The sequence below is a fragment of the Urocitellus parryii genome, chromosome 12, assembly GCF_045843805.1.
Source record: "Urocitellus parryii isolate mUroPar1 chromosome 12, mUroPar1.hap1, whole genome shotgun sequence".
Classification (NCBI taxonomy): domain Eukaryota; kingdom Metazoa; phylum Chordata; class Mammalia; order Rodentia; family Sciuridae; genus Urocitellus; species Urocitellus parryii.
Window position 1 is genome coordinate 17,429,585 of NC_135542.1, and position 22,649 is coordinate 17,452,233.

At 51.1% G+C, this 22,649-nt stretch overlaps 1 protein-coding gene across 1 annotated transcript; it reads right to left on the reverse strand.

The window, feature by feature from the left end:
• Nucleotides 1-7,380: 7,380 nt before the first annotated feature.
• On the reverse strand, nt 7,381-22,649 carry LOC144249855 (uncharacterized). Its single transcript, XM_077792052.1, has 11 exons — nt 22,521-22,649; nt 16,991-17,178; nt 15,298-15,506; nt 14,708-14,823; nt 14,311-14,541; nt 13,113-13,227; nt 12,821-12,918; nt 12,538-12,654; nt 11,449-11,563; nt 9,421-9,523; nt 7,381-7,393 (listed from the first exon to the last, which is right to left on the reverse strand). The coding sequence occupies exons 1-11, from the start codon at nt 22,560-22,562 to the stop codon at nt 7,381-7,383; spliced, it is 1,347 nt and encodes a 448-aa protein (XP_077648178.1). The 5' UTR covers nt 22,563-22,649.

Sequence of the window (22,649 nt, forward strand, 5' to 3'; positions counted from 1 at the left end):
CTTCTCCTCATGCTTCTTCTTATAGTCATCTTGAACTTCTTATTCATGGTCTTCTCCTTCAACTTATTTTCATTTTTCTACTCCTCCTTCTACTCCTCCTCCTCCTCCTCCTCCTTCTTCATCTTCTTTTCTCTCTCTCTCTCTCTCTCTCTCTCTCTCTCTCTCTCTCTCTCTCTCTCTCTCCAAGAACAGTTTACAAGCTGTGAAGGGTTCTAGTCTACCACACTCTTCTCTCTAGAAATGGCCTCTGGTCCTAAGTGGACTCAGTTTGCAGTGAATAGAAAGATTGGAAGCCAGAAATGATTCTTCATTGAACTGCTTTTCTCATGTACTCATCTAGGTCAGGAAAGGCCGCCAAAGTAGGCACCCTGTGGTTGTCTGTCTTCTTTGACACAAGACAAAGAAGCCTCTTTTCTTGGCCCCTCGTGGATAATAGCTTTGCAATGCCTCCTCAGGCCAAGGAAAGAACACATGATAGGCAGGTCCACAGCCCCTGGGGAACATGAAGAACCTGCAGATTTATGCCCCATCATTACACTTTGTTTTGTGCACAAGGCTGACCATACTCTTCCTGCGCATTGGGCCAACGCACACTGTGTTTTGGCTCCCAGTTATCCTGAGCCCACTGTGACTCACGGCTCCCTACCCTCTGATGGTTCCACTTACTCTGATGGTTCCAGGAAATATGCAGAAGCTCATAGTTTTTTGGATCCTCCTGCTGGAGCAAGTGTACATCTAAGGCCTTGCGGATGACGGCTGGAGTCCTGTCCTGGCAGGTCACCTGAGCAGGGTTGGAGAAAGCTCATCAGAGAGGGAATTTGGGAGTAACTACCCAGAGGACAGTGCTCGAGGACAATCAGAGACAAGAGAGCTCTCAACACAAGGGCACCATTTTGTTACCCTGCTACCTGAGGCCTTCATGTGATCATGTGGGGTCTTCCTATGAGCCTCTAGTCCAATCTTGGTACAAGAGTTTGCTTCAACCTGCTATGCCCTACAGGGACAAGGGAATAAGGACCAAAAGGCTTTGTACAGACACACTCTAGTCCCATCAAGATGGGAAGAATGGTCCAGTGGACTTCCATATCCCTGCTCTGGTCTGGGATGCAGCTGCATTTTTGTGTGGACCAGGCACAAACCCTAGGTGCTTTGGTCCTGACAGCCAGGCACAACACACACTAGGACTCTTTAATGATAGGCATGGAAGTTGCTGGGCTTGAGAGTGTCAGTGCTTGCTGGGGTGTCAGGAGGTTCGGACCCAGCAGATGCAGTGGTTCAACATGGCTCCCCTGGAGGTGGACACCAGAGACTCAGGATGGATACTCCACACCCAGGAAAATTCTGCAGAGAGACCCGCTAAATCTCTATTCACATACATGCAAACTAGGACACTAATGGGCCCCTCCACGGCCCCCAGTTGTCTGTGACCCACACCTACCCACCCTAATCATTCTACAATGGCTCCCTTCCCTTCAACCAGCAACATATCCCCTCCCACACACAAGAAAATGACTGCCAACTCCTCTGCTTCAACCTCCACGGTTCAATATACTCCTCCTCAATACCAAGGTCAGTAGAGGATGGCCTGTACCCTCGATATTTCTCTGACCTCCTCTGAACCCAGCACTCACTCCTGCACTTCTGACCTGCACACCCCAAAACACGCAGGCCCACTCGCACCCAGACCTGGCATGCTGCTGCTCTCTCGCCTCTCTCTTCCTCATTTTATGCTCTCCTTCCTGACCTTCCAGAAGCTCCAGTTCAAGAAGACAGGCCTAGTCCAAGGCGTTTGCTGTGGACTCGGTCTTCCCCACTGTGGGCTCCCAGGAGACTCCCCTGCTCGAAGACTCACCAGGATGCTTCTATACTGTGTTGTCCTTTCGTCTTCCAGGTAGACGCGAATGACGCACCTGCCCCTCATCCGCTTGGTATATTTGGGCCGTGGGGAGTCCGGGGTGGAGACCCCTGATGTCCTGGACTCCGGCTCTGCCCCTTCCCTGGGAGAAGGCTCTGGCTCTGGGGTTGGCTCAGGAGCCATGACAGGAACTGAGCTTGTAGCTAGAGGAGAAAAGATGCCAACATGACTGCCTTGCCCTGACCTTCGCACAGACAGACAATACCCCTGCTGCCAGGAAGAACTCAGGCCCTTAGTCCACACAGGACCTCTTTGCAGACTGGGGTCACTTCCTGAATGGACAAAGGCTTATCCTAATTTCCAGCCCAACACCAGGCATACAGACTCCCTGCAGTGGGACAACAGTCAGACCTTTCCTCTTATACCCGTAGGTACTCACCCCGGTCCGCCTGGCTCTCAGGCTCTGCCTGGCTTGATCTGCCATCTTCAACCTGGGCCAGCAGGTGGTGTGCTCTGTGCTCCAGGTTAAAGCCACTCAGGAGGAGCCACATGTACGGCAGCAGCTGCTGCAGACTCAGAGAGCCTGGAGGCTGATGGGAAGCCTCGGAGTAGAAGTTCCCCCAGGTCCCCAGAAAGGAAGGTGAGGCACTGTGGGGAGGCAGGTGTGGAGTCAGCAAAACCCTGGCCTTGCCTTCGCCATGGCCTCCAGAGCAAACCTCTGACCCTACCCTCCTGAACCGTCCCTGGTTCTGAACACACCAGTCCACCTCAGGCAAGACACAGTGGCTGTACAGGAAGGGTCAGGACAGGTCGCCACAGGCAAAGAACCTTCAACGAAGGAGCGCTAGATCCATGGTTTGACCAGCTCTCCCCTCCTCTGGGCAGGCCTGACACTCTTCTTCCCCTTGGCTACATGCTCTCCAACCTGGAATGCACCTTCTGGGAGTGTCTGTCCTCCTGCCCACTCTTCTCGGGGCTCAAGAGACACCTCCTCCCCTGGCGTGGGCTGCAATGCTACCTCATTCTCTGTGAGCTCTCACTGAGTTCCCCTGAGTAGCGGTGGACCTCTCTTTTCCCATGAGTGCAGACCACATCTCTGTGGCCCTGGGGGAGGACAGGGAGGTGTGGTGTGGGGGGATCCATTATCCCAGGGCCTTCCCCAGAGGACCCTGACTCCACCTACAACTCCCCGCCTTACCCCTCCTACTGTTGAAGCCCCACACCTTACACTGCAGGCAGAAAACTGAATTGGGCAGAGCAGTCTTTCCTCAGCCTTCCCAAGTCAGATCACCTTGCAGGTCCCTATTCTGGAAACAGGAGCCCACCCTCTTGACCCCAAGCCCATTCCATGTTGAAGTTGGTCCAAGGGTCCACCATAGTCACTGAAGAGGACAACGTGCAGTTATGCCTCATGGAGTCAGGGATGCAGTCACATGGAGGATATGTACTCATGGCACCTGCGGTTTAGGCTGACCCCATGAAAAGGGACACAATGGCAATCATTTGCACCCCATTTTTCACTGAATTATGAAACGGGACTGGAAACGTGTCTTCACACAGTGGGTGCTTTCTCCATGTTCACCAGTGAATGAGCCCAAACTGCTGATTCCCACATATCTCTGGGTGTGGGAGCTGCCATGTCCAAAGCCCCTGTCCAGCTATGTCCCAGCTAGGACGCTCTGTCCCACTATGGAAACTAACATGTCTTTATTAACCCAAAAGTGCTTTTCCCAAGGCCCGAGTTTTGAGACGCCTCTGGCACAGATCTACGTTCTTCACAAAGCCAACATCACACCAGAAAGACCACCTGGCCTCACTGAGTCCACCTGGGAATGAGCTCAGTGCACACCATTGAGCTGTGGTGCCCAGTGTGTGGGGACTGCTCCATGGACCTCTGTGGATCAGCTGGAGTCAGGATGGTTTCTCTGCCTGAGAGGGGAAGTTCACTGCCCTTGCAAGGCTGTGGCAGGCACCTCCAGGACTCGTACCATTCGGGGCTGACATTCCACTATGAGTGTGGTCCTCTATCTCATTAGGTATCACAAACCTTTGGGTCCCTGAGAGGCACATGGCAGCCCCAAGACAGAGGCATGAGGGGGCTACACACTTGGGCTTGGTGGTCTGGTGCTTACCTTGGGAACAAGAGATCCAGCACCTGCTGGGTGGGGATGAAATCCCAGGAGATTAACCCCATGTTGCTGCTGAACTCTAGGTTCCTCCCACAAATGACAGGCAGGAGCTCATTCCTAAGCTGGTCCTGCCTGTAAGGTTCAAGGCTCTGAACCCTGAAGGGCTCCTCCGTGTTCTGATCATTTTCACCCTGGGTTGGGACCAAGAATGGTGGGTTCAAAATGGAAATGGTGACAAACAGAAAAATGACTTGTGCCAATACACTAGAGTCAAAGCACAATGGGACAGTTCCCATCAGTACAAACACACACACACACACACACACACACACAGAGTCAGAATAGGAGTCCTGGGCCATTCATCAGGGATCAGACTAGAGGGCCTGCTGGGCTCACTTGCCCTGTGCTACTCACTGTTACTCTTGAGCTCCTCTGCGACAATCGCCAGAGGCTCTGGCGTCTAAGATGAAGCCTCACCCAGTGTATCCACAAAAGGGCTAGTTGGCCCCCCTGAGATTCCTGGGAGCCTGAGGCTCGGCATTGTCTGCAACCACAGGAGAACATCCTTCTCCCTCCAGTGGCTCCAACCAAGTGAGCTCGGATGGCTTGGTCAGTGAAGTGGGTGCCTGGATACCAGGGTTCCATGTTCTGTTTGATCCATTGTCAAGGCAATGATGTCATTTCCTGTGCCCATACCTGAGCCTCTTTTCACATAAGACCACTTTCAAAAGCCCTATGGGCTGCTGATTTCTCCTCCATGCCTACCCATCTCAGGTGCGCAGGTGTTCACCAACAACTACCCAAACATCCCCACCAGCATCTGCCCTGCTTGGTGCCACTAGAGTTCCAGCTTGGAGCCTTCCCAAATGCATTCACAACCAGTCCTTCCCTCTCAGCATCTTTTGGACCCTGGTCCCATCATTGTGCAACTCATGGTGTGCCCAGGCTTTTCTGGAAAGTAGGGTAGCATCTAATCTCTAGGGTTTATTGTGTCTATTGGCCCATAACACCCTCTATTCTCTCTGAAACCAGAGATGGGACTCACAGGTGGCTAAAGCACAAATGTAGAGATGGGATAATCACAAGAAAGGGAGAGACAAAGAATGCACCCTAACTCAATCAGGCCTGTGTCCCACACAGGGACATGGCCAATGTCTGTCCCATCGTGGCTGCAGTTCCCTCTCTACACCATGGCAAGTTGGAGGGGACTGAGATGCAGAGGCTGCTCCTCCCCTCTGCCATACAACTTCCCCAGGCTTCTCCTAAGATTTCAAAAGGGCCAAGTGTGTCTAGTGTTGGGGTCTCACAGAGACTCCGAGGTACCACAGCATCCTGCTGCCCAGAACCGGTTCACCCCTCACCTCAAGGGGGCTCAGCCTCTGGATTCATGGGAATTGAAGTGGGTACAGGTGATGGGATATCACCTCCAAGACTGAGTTATGCCAAGTCCATGACCCCTGTCTGCATCCCTGTCTCCAGCACCACTCCCCCCTCTCTCTTTCCTCCTCAGAGCAAACAAATCCATTTAGCAAGTGTGTCCTGTGATAAAGACATGACGGTCACCCATCCTCTCATTACAAAAACACTGAGGCTCAGCCAACATGGATCCTACAGGGAACACAGGCATAAACTCAGAGTCCGATCCTCCCAGCCGAGCCTCAATGGAGCCTGGACTCCCAGCCTCCTGAGTCAAGGAAACAGAGGTGCCTAGCCGAGCCACCTTGGATGCAGCCGCACACAAACTGAACTCATCAATGCCCCTTGCTCTCAGTTGTGAGTAAGAGGGGAGGTGGTGTTTCACAACCCTGGACATCAAGTGCAGTCTCCAGGCTTTGGGGTGTGCCCTGGCCTCTGTCTATCTGCCCAGGCCCTCCAACCCACACTGGCCTCTTACCCAACCTCCTCCTAGGGCCAAACTCAATCCTGCCTCTCGATTTCTGCTGCCTTCCCCAACACACTGCTCCCCAAAATGAGCAGGGCTGGCTCTCGGTTATCATGCTGGTGCCAGCAGCAATGCCGCCCCACTGACATAATTCTGAGTCCCAACCTAGGCACTCCAGCTGTCTTTGCCACACCTGGCCTGTTTGGGCTCTGGCTCTTGCTCTTTTCTTTCATGTGCATGTGTTTTGAGGTTTTGAGTTTCTCCCACTGCAGAACTGCAGCTGTAGCAGGGTAGAGCTCATGAGGGTGACATTCTGAGCCACATCCAATCCCATCAGGACTGTTCACTGGGGTGACTGCTGGAACACAGTGATGAGTGAACACATGGGAGGTGGTTGGACCCACCTTGCCTCTGAGTGGCTTCCTTTCAGGACAGGAATGTAGGGATGGGAGCCCCTGGCGCGGGATGCTTTGCACAAGGCGTGACCACGGGCTCTTTCCTGGCAAAAATGGCTCCACTCAGCATGGAGAGCACTGTCATTCCTGGTGGCTAACAACAGCCCTGGACCCCAGAAAGGTACCCACACTCAAGTTTTACGTCTAAGTGTGCGTGTCCGCGAGGAAATGAGGTCTCCTGATCCCAGGTGCAAAGGGTAAGTCCTCTAACTCCAGGGGCTATGAAGGGACATCTGAGTTTCCCTTGTCCTTCTTTCCCTCTCTGAACCCATGGTGTCCTCACACTAACCACAGTTAGGACCCTGGCCTCATTCCCCAATGAGGATCATTAGGCTCCATAAAGGACAGTCTCTAAGGTGCTCAGTGGACCAACGTATTTGATCCATTATTAATAAATATTACCACTTTACCACTTGAACCAAATCACAGAAAATTGGAAACAGATGATCATTTGCTTTGATACCTTTACTTCTGTTTCATTACTCAGAGTTGATCAACTCTATACTTCCAGTGATGCAGATTTATTACAGAATGCCTAAGATCCTGAGGATCTATTTTAGCTCAGCCCATGGTATTGCTTCAGTATTTTATCATTTTGTAAGTAATAAAAGATAACTGGCCATGAATATATCATCCAACATTGTTCTTCCCAAAATATTAGCCCAATTTCTGTGCATGCTCACTTACTCTTTAGGAATTTTACTAATTATTTGAAGGTTCTAGAGGACCTGTTAGACTCGTAATGGACAAACAATCCAACATACTCCAGAGAACGGACGAGTGCCATAAGAAGAAAATAAGGTCGGCCTACAGCAATGGGCAGCTGCCTGCCCCAGGCTGGGAGGAGCACTGGGCATGGCACCAGAGCTGCTGGGCAGCAGAAACTTCCACAGCCCTGCAGGGAGTCTGGAGCACAGCTCTGCAGAACCATGCTCAGCCCTGGATAGATGCACATGAGTTCCCATCACAGGCTAGAGTGTGACAGTCCCAGGTGTTCCCTGTCATGCCAGCCACCAGGGAGGCTGAGACAAGAGGAACTTTTGAGGTCAGCCTTGCAACTTAGACCCCGAGTCTGAGGGGAAATACCTTTACAGGGGTCTCTGAGGGTGTAGCTCAGGTAGGTCACTTGCCTCATAGGCTCAAGGCCCTGGGTTCAATCCCCAGAACCCATGTACACACAAAAAGTGAACTTGGAATATTGTTTAAAACGATGGGTCAGGTACACAGAAGGACTTCAATATGACCTCTCAGAGGAGCTCAATTTGAGATCAGACTGAACAAAAGACCACCTGGACCATTGACTCAGTGTCTGAAACCCTCTGTGAGCATGGGAAGCACTGCTGGCAAGACACCAGAGGGCCAAAGCACTTGTGCCCCCTGCAGGGGTGTCTCTTGTCTACCGCCAAAGACTGTTCCCCTCCTGGGGCAGCTGAGAGCAAGCTGGGCCTTGGAGCAAGGACTGATCCTTTAGATATAGACTATGCAAGCAAGGGTCAATGTCTTTAATAAAACTAAAATTAAAAAGTCACATTGAAAAAAATTTGAAAAAGAAGAAGATAATAAGGTCAAGTAGAGGAAGCCCATTTTCACAGGAAAAATCCCCCAGTGAAAAGCATCAGAATAGATACTAAGAAAAATACCAACAAAAACAGTGTGCTCCCACTATGTATCTACTCAACATGCAAAAGTTAGAAAGCTAGATAATACAATCCTGGCCACAGGTAGAGCTATGCAGAGGAGCCACCTGGCAGTGCTTAGTCAAAGAAGTAAACATGCACACTTTGACCTAGAAATTCCACCTGTGTGTAAACCAGGCGGTGCTTAAGCAGTTTCACAAGGGGACATGCACAGGGAAATTTATCCTCAGGTTCTTATAGAGTTGTCTGTGCTTACAGGGAGTTGATGGTTGTCAAGATGCCCACAGCTGCGAAAGTCAAAAGCTAAAAAAATAATAGATGCCAACCTGGATATATTAATAATCCCGTATCTATGATCACCTTCATAAGGTAGCTTCCCAACTTCTGTGTGGAAGTGTGTTTCTCCTTGGCCCTTACACTGTTGTGGAGACCACTAGGAGTTCAGCTTTGTGCAGGATCATCTGACCTGGACTTTTTGCAAGACCTGTACAGCCCTCACACATGCTCAGATGCTACAGGACTTTTCAGACCAGTCCAGACAACAGTAGGCATCCATTCATTGTCTGCACTCTACAGATTCCTAGATGCACGACATTCATTACCATCAAATGCAGAATTTTCATCAAAAACTAATATATATATATATCATTCCAATCTGAATCAAGAAAATCGGAAATATCCCCAAATCCAAAGAGTGGATCCCCATTGTGATGCTACAAGTTGAAAATTCCACAGCTGACCTCATGGGATGGTTCACAGTCAAAAGACAGCTGCATGAAAAATATTACATGACCTTCCTGCTATGTGAAAAGTGGCATGTGAAGTACACATGCATGTCTTCCTCAGACATGGGTTCATTTGCAAGACACCTTGTGCAATTGAAAATACTCCAAAAGGGGAGAAATCAGAACCATGTCTCCAAAGTATTTCAGCAGAGACCAACTCCATCTGTCTATCTATCTCTCAGTGAGTGTGTGTGCTCTTGTGTGTGTTTGTGTGTCTTTGTTTGTGTTTGGACCATCATAGCTGATACTTCATTGCCCCCATTGGAAAACTGACTCAGATAATGCCATCTGCCAAACTCCTAAAAACCAAAGTTCTTGCTGATAGAATGAAACATTCCTTCCTGTTGGTTTGGATGTGTCCTTTAGGAATCACTGCTACATTTAGTATACTCAAATCATCACAGTAGATCAGGTAACAAAAACATATATATTTTAAAATAATAATATATTAATGGAAACAACAAATACAGGATAGAGTAACAACTGTGTTACTAAACAAGGTCAAGGACAATGGCAAACTATAGATTCAAACTTTGAAGAAAATAGTAATCAATGTAAATATTCCTGGGCTGCCTCAGCCCCGCCCAGGCACACAGCAGCAGAATGGTTTTGCAAGCATCCTCAGGAGGGCTGGAGCCTTCTTTCCAGGACGAGAGGGAGGTTGAGGCTGGATCCACCCATCATTCTTTTGGGAGAGGCTCCTTTTCCTCAGCACAAAGTTGGATTTTTTGTGAGGATTCTTGGCATAAAATACGTTGGCCTCTGCTGGAATCCTCAGCTCTGGGGAGAGAGGGGTGTACAAAAAGAAGGTGGCACTCAGGAGGTGCTCCCTAGGACACGCCAACATCTGAGAGCCTGTGCCAGAAAAGGCCAGAGCCACACACCTGAGAGCTCTCCAATTCAGCACCAATACCAACAAAGAGAGCCTCCACAGTCCTCCCTGAGGAAGAACTAGGCAGAGCACTTCAACAGACCTAATGTCTGTTCCTACCAAAGGCTTTGGACTCCAGAACATCTCAGGTCCTCTTGCATCTGCCAAAGCACACCACTAGGGTTTGCATCTGAAATCTCCCACAAAAGGCTCCTGTGCCGAAGATTCAGTCCCCACATGAGCCATCTTCATAGGTGGGTTTGGAGGGAAGCATTGGATGGTGAGTGCTCTGATGTCAACATGAAATTCTCATTCAAGATGAATACACTACTGGGGGGTGGGAGGGACTGGAAGAAAGGTTGAGCATGGTTGGAGGAAGACCTAAACAGGGTTGTGCCCTGGGCAACAGTACCTTGTTCCTGTTGGCTCCACTGAATCCTCATTCTCCAAGTAGAGGTCCTCCCTCTCCATCTTTCTCTCTCTCCCTCTCTGCCAGCCTCGTTCTCTCTCTCCCAGTCTATGCCTTTGTGGCAAGGGCTGAGGAGCTCTCCACTGCCACACACTAGAGCTTTATGGACAGCCTCAGTGCACAACCAAAGAGAAAGCTATGAAACCCAGAGAAAAGGCCTAGGATTCCTCCTCTGAGTTATTTTCCTCAAGTATGGCCACAGTGAGGACAGGCTGACCAGCACGGATACCACGTTAGAGCCATGCTTCTGCGTTGGTGGAGCCCGCCTCCATGTGAACCAGGCTTCTGAGAATGGAGGCCACATTCCAAATACTGCCCTACTGAGAACAATGGTTCCAAAGACCAGCAAAGGGACTGCTTCCCTCCAACATGGTGTATGGCCCAGTGGTGCCATGACCCCGAGTGGGGGAATACAACAGCCGCTTCTCCTTCCTCTGAACATGTGTTTCCTGTCGCCCTCCTCTAACCTAGAGCCTGTTCTCCATCCCTTCTGGGTTGGATGTGGAGATCTCTGCTATGAATTTCTTAGGCTACCAAGGCCCCAGGCAGACTTCCTCTTCCATAGACTCTACTAACCTAACAGTAGGTTAAGATAGGAGACAAGTGATCCTAGAACTCATAGGGATGGTGGTCTTCAGGGTACATAGGCTGGGATAATGGCTGCTGTGGTGTTTGGCTCACAAAAACCAACCAACCAACCAACCAACCAACAGAAAAGCGCTGGCATTATTATCAGATGAGCTCTGTGGCTAAGTGCTCAGGAAGCCCTCATCTGACTTTAGTTAGGGATCACAACCTGGCTATTGTGATCACTCCTTGCCTAGTGGACTCAGGTGCGTAAGACCATGGAATTTATGCAAAAACAGATGATTCAGGCTGTCTCCCAGGCTGTGTTTTCTTCCCAATTTCATCCTGTTACTGCTTGCTAGAATCCTGGCAATGCTCTGCCCAGGCAGTGGTTTTCTGGTCACACAGAAGGCTTTCAATAGTACTGCTTCAGTCCACAAAATGCCAGTTCCCTCTTTAGCCCATGCATTCCCATGTTCCTTTGAAACCACTCCTATCCCAGACCATGAAAACATACTGCTCCTGGAGAGAGGCTTTCCTCCTCACTCCTCAAAGATGTCAGCTTTGGATGCCTGTTCATGTCCAGGGGAGGGCACCTGGTGGGGAGCCGCAATATCCACTGGGGTATACTATTGGACCTCAAGACCTTCCACCAGCAGAAGTGCAGTTGGCTTTGTGCACGAACCCAACACACCTGTTGGAGTGTTCTTGGGGGTCAGAGACTACTCTTTGTTGCTAAGAGTTGACCTGAGTCCACATCCTGACCCTTGCTCTCTGCTATCTGATTGTCTCACTTACTCTGACGGCGAGAGATGATTTGGCCCAGCTCATAATCCTCTGGATTCTCCTCAGTAAGGAAGTGTAGGTCGAGGGCGCTGCGGATGACAACAGGAGCCCTATCCTGGCAGGTCACCTGGAGCAGCATGGGAGACAGGCCTTCAGGAAATGGGCCTTGAAGTGACTACTCAAGGACAGTGGGCAGGGGCATTCTGGAGGCACCTCCGCTCTAAATACAAGTGCAACATCCATGACCCTACTACCTGAGGCTGACCTCCTGTTCATCGTGTGGGCTCTTCCCACAGGCTACTAGCCCAATCCTTGTACATAGGACTTCCTGGGCCTGCCATTGCTCTTTGTGGAGCTGCACTCCTCTCGGAGTGAAAGGACCCCACTACCTGCATACAGATGCAATCTCATCCCACAAGTTGGGAGGAATGGGACAATAGCCTCCAAGATCCCAGGTATGCCCGAGGATGCAGGCGGCATTGGGAATGGCCTAGGCACAAAACCTAGAGGCTTTGGTCTGGATTGCCAGGGCCAAAAACAGACCCAGGAACATGACCACACACAGGAGTGCTGAAAGATAGCCACGAGAGCTCCTGGCCTCCAGAGGCTCAGTGCTGGCTGGGATGTAGGAGGGCACCTCATCCGGCAAGGGTGGTCATTGGGTTACCTGGACATTTAGTGTGCTTGCTCCACATCCATATCGACTCTGCAGAGAGACTCTCTCAGCTCCTTGTTCAAGGAACACGGAGAACCTCACACTGCTGTCCTCCTCCATAGACGTCAGCATCCCATACAAGGGAACCTGCAACCTAGTTCCTGTCCTATTCTCATCTGTCACCCATACCTGTCCCTGCCCTTCTGGACTGCATGCTGCCACCTGACACACAGACTCCCTCAGACATGGCAGTGGACAAGCTGCTGCACTCGCTCATCTCAGCTCCAGCCCTTCACACTGACCTCTCCCTTCTTGATTCCCATCTATCCTCCTGATCATCCAGAAGCTCCAAATTCAAGAGGGCATGAGTAGTCCATGGTATTGGACCAGTGTCTGCTCCCCACCCAGGTGTAAGCACCACGGGACACCCCTGCTCCCAGGCTTACCAGAACACTCTTGGCCATCTCTGGACTTTGTGTTTCTAAGTGGACACGAATTAAGCAGGTGTCTCCCACCTGCTTGTGGGAAAGCGGCCTGGAGGACTTGCAGGTTGATTCTGAGAACTGTGGGGGATGGAACATCAGCAAACCCAGAAACACAAAGCCACCCCAGACTGTCAGTTGGCTCTATGGGCTTCCAGCAAATATGTCCAGGTGCTGAGGCTTCTTATTTCCTCAGGTCGGAGTGGAATGGCAGCACATGCACAGCTTGAATAAGGTAGGTGTTTACCTCCTTTCCCTTGACCTGGGGGCGTTTCCTCACGATGAAATATTGTACTCCCAGATTCATGGACAGACACACGAGTGAGTGGTCAGAGACCTTGATTTCTGCAGAGCGAAGTGGAGAGAATTGTCAGGTGGCACTCAAGGATTATACCACAAAACACCCACAACCCCTGAGAGTCTCCGCCAGGCCCATCACACTTTGGTATTTTGGGGCCAAGGCCCACTTTCTCTTGGCTGTCAGTTATCCTGAGCCCACTGTGGATCATGTCTCCCCACTGTCTGATTGTCCTACTTACTCTCATCCTCAGACATCATATACAGCAGCTCAAAGTTGTCCACATCCTCATGCTGCAACAAATTTTGGTCCAAGGCCCTGCGGATGAGGCTTGTCACCGTCTCCTGAAAGGTCACCTGGATCAGGGTGGGACAAATGTCATCAGAGAATGGCTTTTAGAAGAGCTACCCAGAAGACTGTGGTCAAACATTCAGGAGAAATCTCAGCTACATATACAAGGGCACAATCTTGTTATCCTGCTACCTGAGTGTGTCCTCCATATACCACCTGGGTTCTTGCAATGTGCTACTAGAACAATCCTGGTACAAATATCTGCCTGTACCTGCCATCTCCCCTCCCCCTGGGGAGCCACATTCCACTCATGTCAAAGGACCAAACTGCCTATGCACAGACACACTCTCATCTCACTGAGATGAGAGCAATGGGCCAGGGATCTGCGCACCAAGTGTGATCTGGGATGCAGGCTGCCTTTGTGGGTGGAAGAGGCAGATGCACTGAAAATTTGGGTCCTGACTGCCACGACACAAAACAGACTCAGATACAAGAGTGTGCACTTGAGTGCTTCATGATAGCTTTGAGAGGCCCTGGCCTCTGGAAGCTCGGTGCGGGTCTGGTTGTAACGATGTACTTGACTCAGCACTGGCAGTCACTGAACATGTCTCCTCTGCAGCTGGACACCTGCAGCATTAGCGTGTCTACTGCACATCCATAGAAATTCTGCCAAGAACCCCTTTAGCTCCGTATTTACATACATGCAAAGCCTAACATTCCGAAGCTTTGGCATGACCCCCCAGGTGATCCCGACCCCAAATTCCTACACCTAGTCATGCTAAGGAGGTTCTCTTCCCTGCCACCAGGAACACATCCCCTCCTACACATGTGACAAGTCACTGCCACCTCCTCTGCTCCAACTTCACTCATTGAGAATACCAAGTTCTAGGCACTGCAGCCTGCACCCTGGACATATCTCTGCCTTCATCTGTCCACAGCACTTCCGTCTGCACTTCTGGCCTGCAAAACCCACAATACACAGGCCCACTCACCACGGAAGCTGGGCATGCTGATGCTCTCCCTCCTCAGGTCAAGCCCTTAAGACGGACCTCTCTCTTCTCTATTTCCCACCATAGCCCTGGGGTTGGCTGTGTCTCCTGCCTTCCACTGTGTGGACACCCAGGAGGCAGCCCTGCTGTCGGGCTTACCGGGATGCGCTTTGTCTCCCTCAGGCTCTGTCCCTCTAGGAGGACGTGAACAACGCGGCTGTCTTCCACCTGCTCGCTGGAGTGAAGCAGTGAGGAGCTGCTACTGGTGACTTTTCTCATGCAGCACTCATTGCTTTGGGTGGCCTGGGGCAATGATCCTGCAGCCACTGCAGAGCTGCTGCTCACAGCTGCTGGGGTCCTGGATGCCACTGCCACAGAAGGTTCCAAGAACTGTGGGGGATGACAACATCAGCAAAGCCCAGCAACTGCACCCCACCCAGCCTGGCAGTTGGCTCTGTGGGCATTCTACAACATCCATCCAGAACCTGAGGTTCTTGTCCCCTTGGAGGATGTGGAGTGGCACCAGGAGTAAAGACTGAAGAAGGTGGCTGTTTACCTCCTTTGGTTTGACCTTCAACGACTTGCTGGCATCTGTTTCTCGAAGAAGAAAGTCGTAATGCACTCCTCCAATCAGGCCGTGAGAGACTTTCGCATCAGCAGGGACCCTCAGCTCTGGAAAGGCAGGGGCAGAGGCGTGGTAGGTGACACTCAAGGAATACACTACCCAACATCCCCCACAACTGAGAGCCTCTGCCAGCTCAGGTCTCACACACAGACCTGAGAGCCCCCGAATCCAGCTTCTGTTCCACCAAAGACTCCCCACTGATTAATCCCTGAGGACCCTCTATGCACAGGAGGTCCACTACAGGAACACCTTTCAAGGAAATAGCCCCTTGTACCCCAGTACCTCTTAGTTCACGTTGGACCCATCAAAGAGAAACAGCTAGACTTTGTATCTGGATTGGTCCCCAAAGACTCATGTGTTGAAGGTTTTCTCCCCACTGCAGCAATGATCACAGGTGGGTTTGGGGAAAAGCACTTGATGGTGGGTGCCTCCACCTTGACAGTGGACTCATCTACTCATACAGGGCTACACTAATTGGAGGGGTATGGTTTGGAGGTGTGTTGAGGTACTTAGGTACTCACCCCGGTCCGCCTGGCTCTCAGGCTCTGCCTGGCTTGATCTGCCATCTTCAACCTGGGCCAGCAGGTGGTGTGCTTGGTGCTCCAGGTTAAAGCCACTCAGGAGGAGCCACATGTACGGCAGCAGCTGCTGCAGACTCAGAGAGCCTGGAGGCTGATGGGAAGCCTCGGAGTAGAAGTTCACCCAGGTCCCCAGGAAGGAAGATGAGGCACTGTGGGGAGGCAGGTGTGGAGTCAGCAAAACCCTGGCCTTGCCTTCGCCACGGCCTCCAGAGCAAACCTCTGACCCTACCCTCCTGAACCGTCCCTGGTTCTGAACACACCAGTCCACCTCAGGCAAGACACAGTGGCTGTACAGGCAGGGTCAGGACAGGTCGCTACAGGCAAAGAACCTTCAACGAAGGAGCGCTAGATCCATGGTTTGACCAGCTCTCCCCTCCTCTGGGCAGGCCTGACACTCTTCTTCCCCTTGGCTACATGCTCTCCAACCTGGAATGCACCTTCTGGGAGTGTCTGTCCTCCTGCCCACTCTTCTCGGGGCTCAAGAGACACCTCCTCCCCTGGCGTGGGCTGCAATGCTACCTCATTCTCTGTGAGCTCTCACTGAGTTCCCCTGAGTAGCGGTGGACCTCTCTTTTCCCATGAGTGCAGACCACATCTCTGTGGCCCTGGGGGAGGACAGGGAGGTGTGGTGTGGGGGGATCCATTATCCCAGGGCCTTCCCCAGAGGACCCTGACTCCACCTACAACTCCCCGCCTTACCCCTCCTACTGTTGAAGCCCCACACCTTACACTGCAGGCAGAAAACTGAATTGGGCAGAGCAGTCTTTCCTCAGCCTTCCCAAGTCAGATCACCTTGCAGGTCCCTATTCTGGAAACAGGAGCCCACCCTCTTGACCCCAAGCCCATTCCATGTTGAAGTTGGTCCAAGGGTCCACCATAGTCACTGAAGAGGACAACGTGCAGTTATGCCTCATGGAGTCAGGGATGCAGTCACATGGAGGATATGTACTCATGGCACCTGCGGTTTAGGCTGACCCCATGAAAAGGGACACAATGGCAATCATTTGCACCCCATTTTTCACTGAATTATGAAACGGGACTGGAAACGTGTCTTCACACAGTGGGTGCTTTCTCCATGTTCACCAGTGAATGAGCCCAAACTGCTGATTCCCACATATCTCTGGGTGTGGGAGCTGCCATGTCCAAAGCCCCTGTCCAGCTATGTCCCAGCTAGGACGCTCTGTCCCACTATGGAAACTAACATGTCTTTATTAACCCAAAAGTGCTTTTCCCAAGGCCCGAGTTTTGAGACGCCTCTGGCACAGATCTACGTTCTTCACAAAGCCAACATCACACCAGAAAGACCACCTGGCCTCACTGAGTCCACCTGGGAATGAGCTCAGTGCACACCATTGAGCTGTGGTGCCCAGTGTGTGGGGACTGCTCCATGGACCTCTGTGGATCAGCTGGAGTCAGGATGGTTTCTCTGCCTGAGAGGGGAAGTTCACTGCCCTTGCAAGGCTGTGGCAGGCACCTCCAGGACTCGTACCATTCGGGGCTGACATTCCACTATGAGTGTGGTCCTCTATCTCATTAGGTATCACAAACCTTTGGGTCCCTGAGAGGCACATGGCAGCCCCAAGACAGAGGCATGAGGGGGCTACACACTTGGGCTTGGTGGTCTGGTGCTTACCTTGGGAACAAGAGATCCAGCACCTGCTGGGTGGGGATGAAATCCCAGGAGATTAACCCCATGTTGCTGCTGAACTGTAGGTTCCTCCCACAAATGACAGGCTGGAGCTCATTCCTAAGCTGGTCCTGCCTGTAAGGTTCAAGGCTCTGAACCCTGAAGGGCTCCTCCGTGTTCTGATCATTTTCACCCTGGGTTGGGACCAAGAATGGTGGGTTCAAAATGGAAATGGTGACAAACAGAAAAATGACTTGTGCCAATACACTAGAGTCAAAGCACAATGGGATAGTTCCCATCAGTACAAACACACACACACACACACACACACACACACACACACACACACAGTCAGAATAGGAGTCCTGGGCCATTCATCAGGGATCAGACTAGAGGGCCTGCTGGGCTCACCTGCCCTGTGCTACTCACTGTTACTCTTGAGCTCCTCTGCGACAATCGCCAGAGGCTCTGGCGTCTAAGATGAAGCCTCACCCAGTGTATCCACAAAAGGGCTAGTTGGCCCCCCTGAGATTCCTGGGAGCCTGAGGCTCGGCATTGTCTGCAACCACAGGAGAACATCCTTCTCCCTCCAGTGGCTCCAACCAAGTGAGCTCGGATGGCTTGGTCAGTGAAGTGGGTGCCTGGATACCAGGGTTCCATGTTCTGTTGGATCCATTGTCAAGGCAATGATGTCATTTCCTGTGCCCATACCTGAGCCTCTTTTCACATAAGACCACTTTCAAAAGCCCTATGGGCTGCTGATTTCTCCTCCATGCCTACCCATCTCAGGTGCGCAGGTGTTCACCAACAACTACCCAAACATCCCCACCAGCATCTGCCCTGCTTGGTGCCACTAGAGTTCCAGCTTGGAGCCTTCAAAAATGCATTCACAACCAGTCCTTCCCTCTCAGCAGCTTTTGGACCCTGGTCCCATCATTGTGCAACTCATGGTGTGCCCAGTCTTTTCTGGAAAGTAGGGTAGCATCTAATCTCTAGGGTTTATTGTGTCTATTGGCCCCTAACACCCTCTATTCTCTCTGAAACCAGAGATGGGACTCACAGGTGGCTAAAGCACAAATGTACAGATGGGACAATCACAAGAAGGGGAGAGACAAAGAATGCACCCTAACTCAATCAGGCCTGTGTCCCACACAGGGACATGGCCAATGTCCGTCCCATCGTGGCTGCAGTTCCCTCTCTACACCATGGCAAGTTGGAGGGGACTGAGATGCAGAGGCTGCTCCCCTCTGCCATACAACTTCCCAAGGCTTCTCCTAAGATTTCAAAAGGGCCAAGTGTGTCTAGTGTTGGGGTCTCACAGAGACTCCGAGGTACCACAGCATCCTGCTGCCCAGAACCGGTTCACCCCTCACCTCAAGGGGGCTCAGCCTCTGGATTCATGGGAATTGAAGTGGGTACAGGTGATGGGATATCACCTCCAAGACTGAGTTATGCCAAGTCCATGACCCCTGTCTGCATCCCTGTCTCCAGCACCACTCCCCCCTCTCTCTTTCCTCCTCAGAGCAAACAAATCCATTTAGCAAGTGTGTCCTGTGATAAAGACATGACGGTCACCCATCCTCTCATTACAAAAACACTGAGGCTCAGCCAACATGGATCCTACCAGGAACACAGGCATAAACTCAGAGTCCGATCCTCCCAGCCGAGCCTCGGTGGAGCCTGGACTCCCAGCCTCCTGAGTCAAGGAAACAGAGGTGCCTAGCCGAGCCACCTTGGATGCAGCCGCACACAAACTGAACTCATCAATGCCCCTTGCTCTCAGTTGTGAGTAAGAGGGGAGGGTGTTTCACAACCCTGGACATCCAGTGCAGTCTCCAGGCTTTGGGGTGTGCCCTGGCCTCTCTCTATCTGCCCAGGCCCTCCAACCCACACTGGCCTCTTACCCAACCTCCTCCTAGGGCCAAACTCAATCCTGCCTCTCGATTTCTGCTGCCTTCCCCAACACACTGCTCCCCAAAATGAGCAGGGCTGGCTCTCGGTTATCATGCTGGTGCCAGCAGCAATGCCACCCCACTGACAGAATTCTGAGTCCCAACCTAGGCACTCCAGCTGTCTTTGCCACACCTGGCCTGTTTGGGCTCTGGCTCTTGCTCTTTTCTTTCATGTGCATGTGTTTTGAGGTTTTGAGTTTCTCCCACTGCAGAACTGCAGCTGTGGCAGGGTAGAGCTCATGAGGGTGACACTCTGAGCCACATCCAATCCCATCAGGACTGTTAACTGGGGTGACTGCTGGAACACAGTGATGAGTGAACACATGGGAGGTGGTTGGACCCACCTTGCCTCTGAGTGGCTTCCTTTCAGGACAGGAATGTAGGGATGGGAGCCCCTGGCGCGGGATGCTTTGCACAAGGCGTGACCATGGGCTCTCTTTCCTGGCAAAAATGGCTCCACTCAGCATGGAGAGCACTGTCATTCCTGGTGGCTAACAACAGCCCTGGACCCCAGAAAGGAACCCACACTCAAGATTAACGTCTGAGTGTGCGTGTCCTTGAGGAAATGAGGTCTCCTGATCCCAGGTGCAAAGGGGTAAGTCCTCTAACTCCAGGGGCCATGAAGGGACATCTGAGTTTCCCTCGTCCTTCTTTCCCTCTCTGAACCCAGGGTGTCCTCACACTAACCACAGTTAGGACCCTGGCCTCATTCCCCAGTGAGGATCATTAGGCTCCATAAAGGACAGTCTCTAAGATGCTCAGTGGACCAACACCCTCTGCACAACCCATAACCCTATTCACCCAAGAGGCAAGAGGATTTCTATTCAGGAAAACCAGGAAAGGGAGAGCCTTTCTCAAGGACACAAGGACATTAGTGAGTGAGGGAGTGATTAATGGATGGAGAACTATTTCCAACACCAACTTCCAGGAGCATATATGGCCCTTTGGAGAATTCTGCAGTGTGTTGGTGATTAAGGAGAACGTGTGAATCCAGGGGTCACTAGGTCCTCTCAGCCATAAGGAGGGAAACTGCCATAAAGGAACTAGGACAAGGGTGCGAGGAATGCTCACTGGGGGGAGATCGGAAGGAAGGAAAGTGTACTCATTAGAAAAGTGTCGCCTGAAAATTCTTAAGCCAGCCAAAAGTCGTGCGAACTTGTGTGGGAAAAGAGTCTTTGCACAGTGATGAAGCTAAGAGCTCACATGATGGAACACAGCATCAACTGGGACCAAATCCAATATCTGATATTCTTGTAGGAAGAGGAGAGTCTGGACCCAGAGACCAGGGAGACTTGGGGATACCAGCTATGTGAGGTTGGAGCCAGGGCAGGATGCCCATATGGGAACCACAGATCGTGGGCAGCAATAGGAGAGTGGGCAAGGGCTGGGAGAGTTGGGGGGGACAGTCCCCTAGGAACCTGTGAGGTGTTTTGGCAGTGAGACCGCCCAACACCTTGTGTGTTGAGCCCCTGGAGCTTGAGGGAAGGCCCTTCCTCTGTTGTTGGCCACCCAGTTGACAGAGTTTGGTTGTAGCAGGCCTAGGACCCAGCCGAAGGTCTGAGCATGTTGGCCATGCAGGGTGGATCTGGACCGCAGACACACTCTGATGACTGTAGGGTTTCAGCCATGCATCAACACAAGCACCAAGTCAGGCCAGGTGGGGAAAGGGCTAGGAACACACTCTGGGGGCTGGTGCCTATATTACTGGGAGCACTTCTGACCCCAATTCCCTGATCTGCTGCCAACATAAGCTACAGAGGAGGGTGGAGGGACACAGAGCATGGATCTTCCCCACTCAGTGGGCCCAGGCATGTACCATGGCCAGCAGCCTCGTGCCTTGCCCGGTGAGTCCTGAAGCGGCCCCCTCTTCCCATCCTGAGAGCTCTTCCCTTCCTCATGCGCTACTACCTTCCCACTGTCTCTGGAAATATCTACTTGCTGTGGTCCTCAGGCAGTTTATGATTTAAGTTAAAAAAAAAAAAAAAAAAAAAAAAAAAAACAGGTCTTGGTGCTCAAAAATATTTGATTTGCCCATCCTCATCCCCCAACCCCAATATTTTCATTATTTCCTCAACATATGAAATTTTACTAGCAAAAAGTTAATTTTGAATTGTACAAAGTTGATTCAAATAACATTGGTATACATAATCAATCACTGTACTTTCAATGTTTGTTCTCCTTTCCTGTTAGAAACTGCTCGGAAAAAAGAGAACAGAGGGGGCTGGGGATGTGGCTCAAGTGGTAACGTGTTCGACTGGCATGCGCGAGTCAGTGGGTTCGATCCTCAGCACCATATAAAATAAAATAAAATAAAGATATGTCCACTGAAAACTGAAAAAAAAAAAAAAAACAAAGAGAACAGAGGACAGACTCATGGAAGTACTTGAACTGATAAGAAGCTCCCACTCAAGCTCAGCATTCAGTCCTGGACAGGGTAAGACCAGGCCACTTTGACATATGTTCCAAAGAGTCTACCAGACAGAATCCTCTGACTGATCCCTGACTGAGCCATAGGAACTGGCTAGAAAAGCCTTCACATCCTCAATACATTCTTCACTTCAGAATACTGGACAAGCATTGATATCCATCTCTCGTTACCTTGCTCCCCAGCCAACCATTCTTCAACAAATTCAAAGGAGCAACTCATGCAAGCACACAGAAAGGGATGTTCACTACACACATCCATGTGCAAAAAAGACAACTGGTATTTCTTGTTTGGGCTATTTCAAATGAAATCACTTCTGCATGACCTCCACAAACCAAAGGAAAATATTTTTGAAATTCCCACGTAGAAGACAAGATACACTTGCCAAGGAGGCAGTGCCAAGAATTTTGACACTCCAAATGTAGAGTGTGTGTTTAGGAGGCAGTCACAGTTTCCATGAGAGAGTCCCATGAAATCAATTAGGAAGATCCATGCTCTAGCCCTACCATGCAAGTGATGTGACTTGAAAGAGTCACTTAGTCTTAGTAACCATCATCACTAACAACTAAGTCAATGAATAAAGGTCCTCAGGTGTCAAGCTACAAAATGTGGGATGAGCATGGATGAGGATGGGTGGGAGAAGTCTCCAACTCTAACACAATTAGGGAAGGCTGTGCCTGTCCTCAAGTGGCTGGGGGGGCTTGGGATCCTGCCACAGAGGGGGATTCCAAACCTCACATCCCCTGACCCAGGCCAGAAGACCAGGTAGAGTCCAAGAATCCTGGGGTGGCCCAATGGCAATAAAGGTCAAAAGGAACTAGGGATCTGCCTGGTCCCTCAATCCCCTACTCTGAGCAGGGCTGCATGACGAGGCCAGAGGCCATCCACAGCAATCTGCCTTTACAGGAAAACAGGGACTGCAGGCTGCCTCTGGCTCACTGAATCAGGGTGGTGTTTTCATAAAGCAAGACCACTTCCTCACATTTGACCAGCAGCTCATGTGTTGACAGCACAATGACTGACTTGACTCAGGCCCTGATGAATGAAATAGAAAATTCATAGCAAACCCATCTTTAGCTCTTCCACATCATCAGGGGCTCTGATTCAATTCCGTCCAGAAAGGTGTCTGAAATGATTTCTAAACATGCTGGGGACTCACCTCTGTGTGGAACTTTTCAGGACAAAGGGGATCAAATCTCATGAAGCAACTCTTCTCTCTTCTAGCCCATGGGCAATGCAAGGAACCTGCATGATACCAGAGGCTCACTTCTCTCTTCTCATGTCTTCT

Coding starts and splice junctions, on each gene's coding strand:
- LOC144249855 (XM_077792052.1), bottom strand. CDS start 22,562: ATGAGATTTGATCCCCTTTGTCCTGAAAAGTTCCACACAGAG. Junction 12,919..13,112: donor TATGATGTCTGAGGATGAGA/GTAAGTAGGACA, acceptor TTCGCTCTGCAG/AAATCAAGGTCTCTGACCAC. Junction 11,564..12,537: donor AGATGGCCAAGAGTGTTCTG/GTAAGCCTGGGA, acceptor ATGCTGCTCCAG/GTGACCTGCCAGGATAGGGC.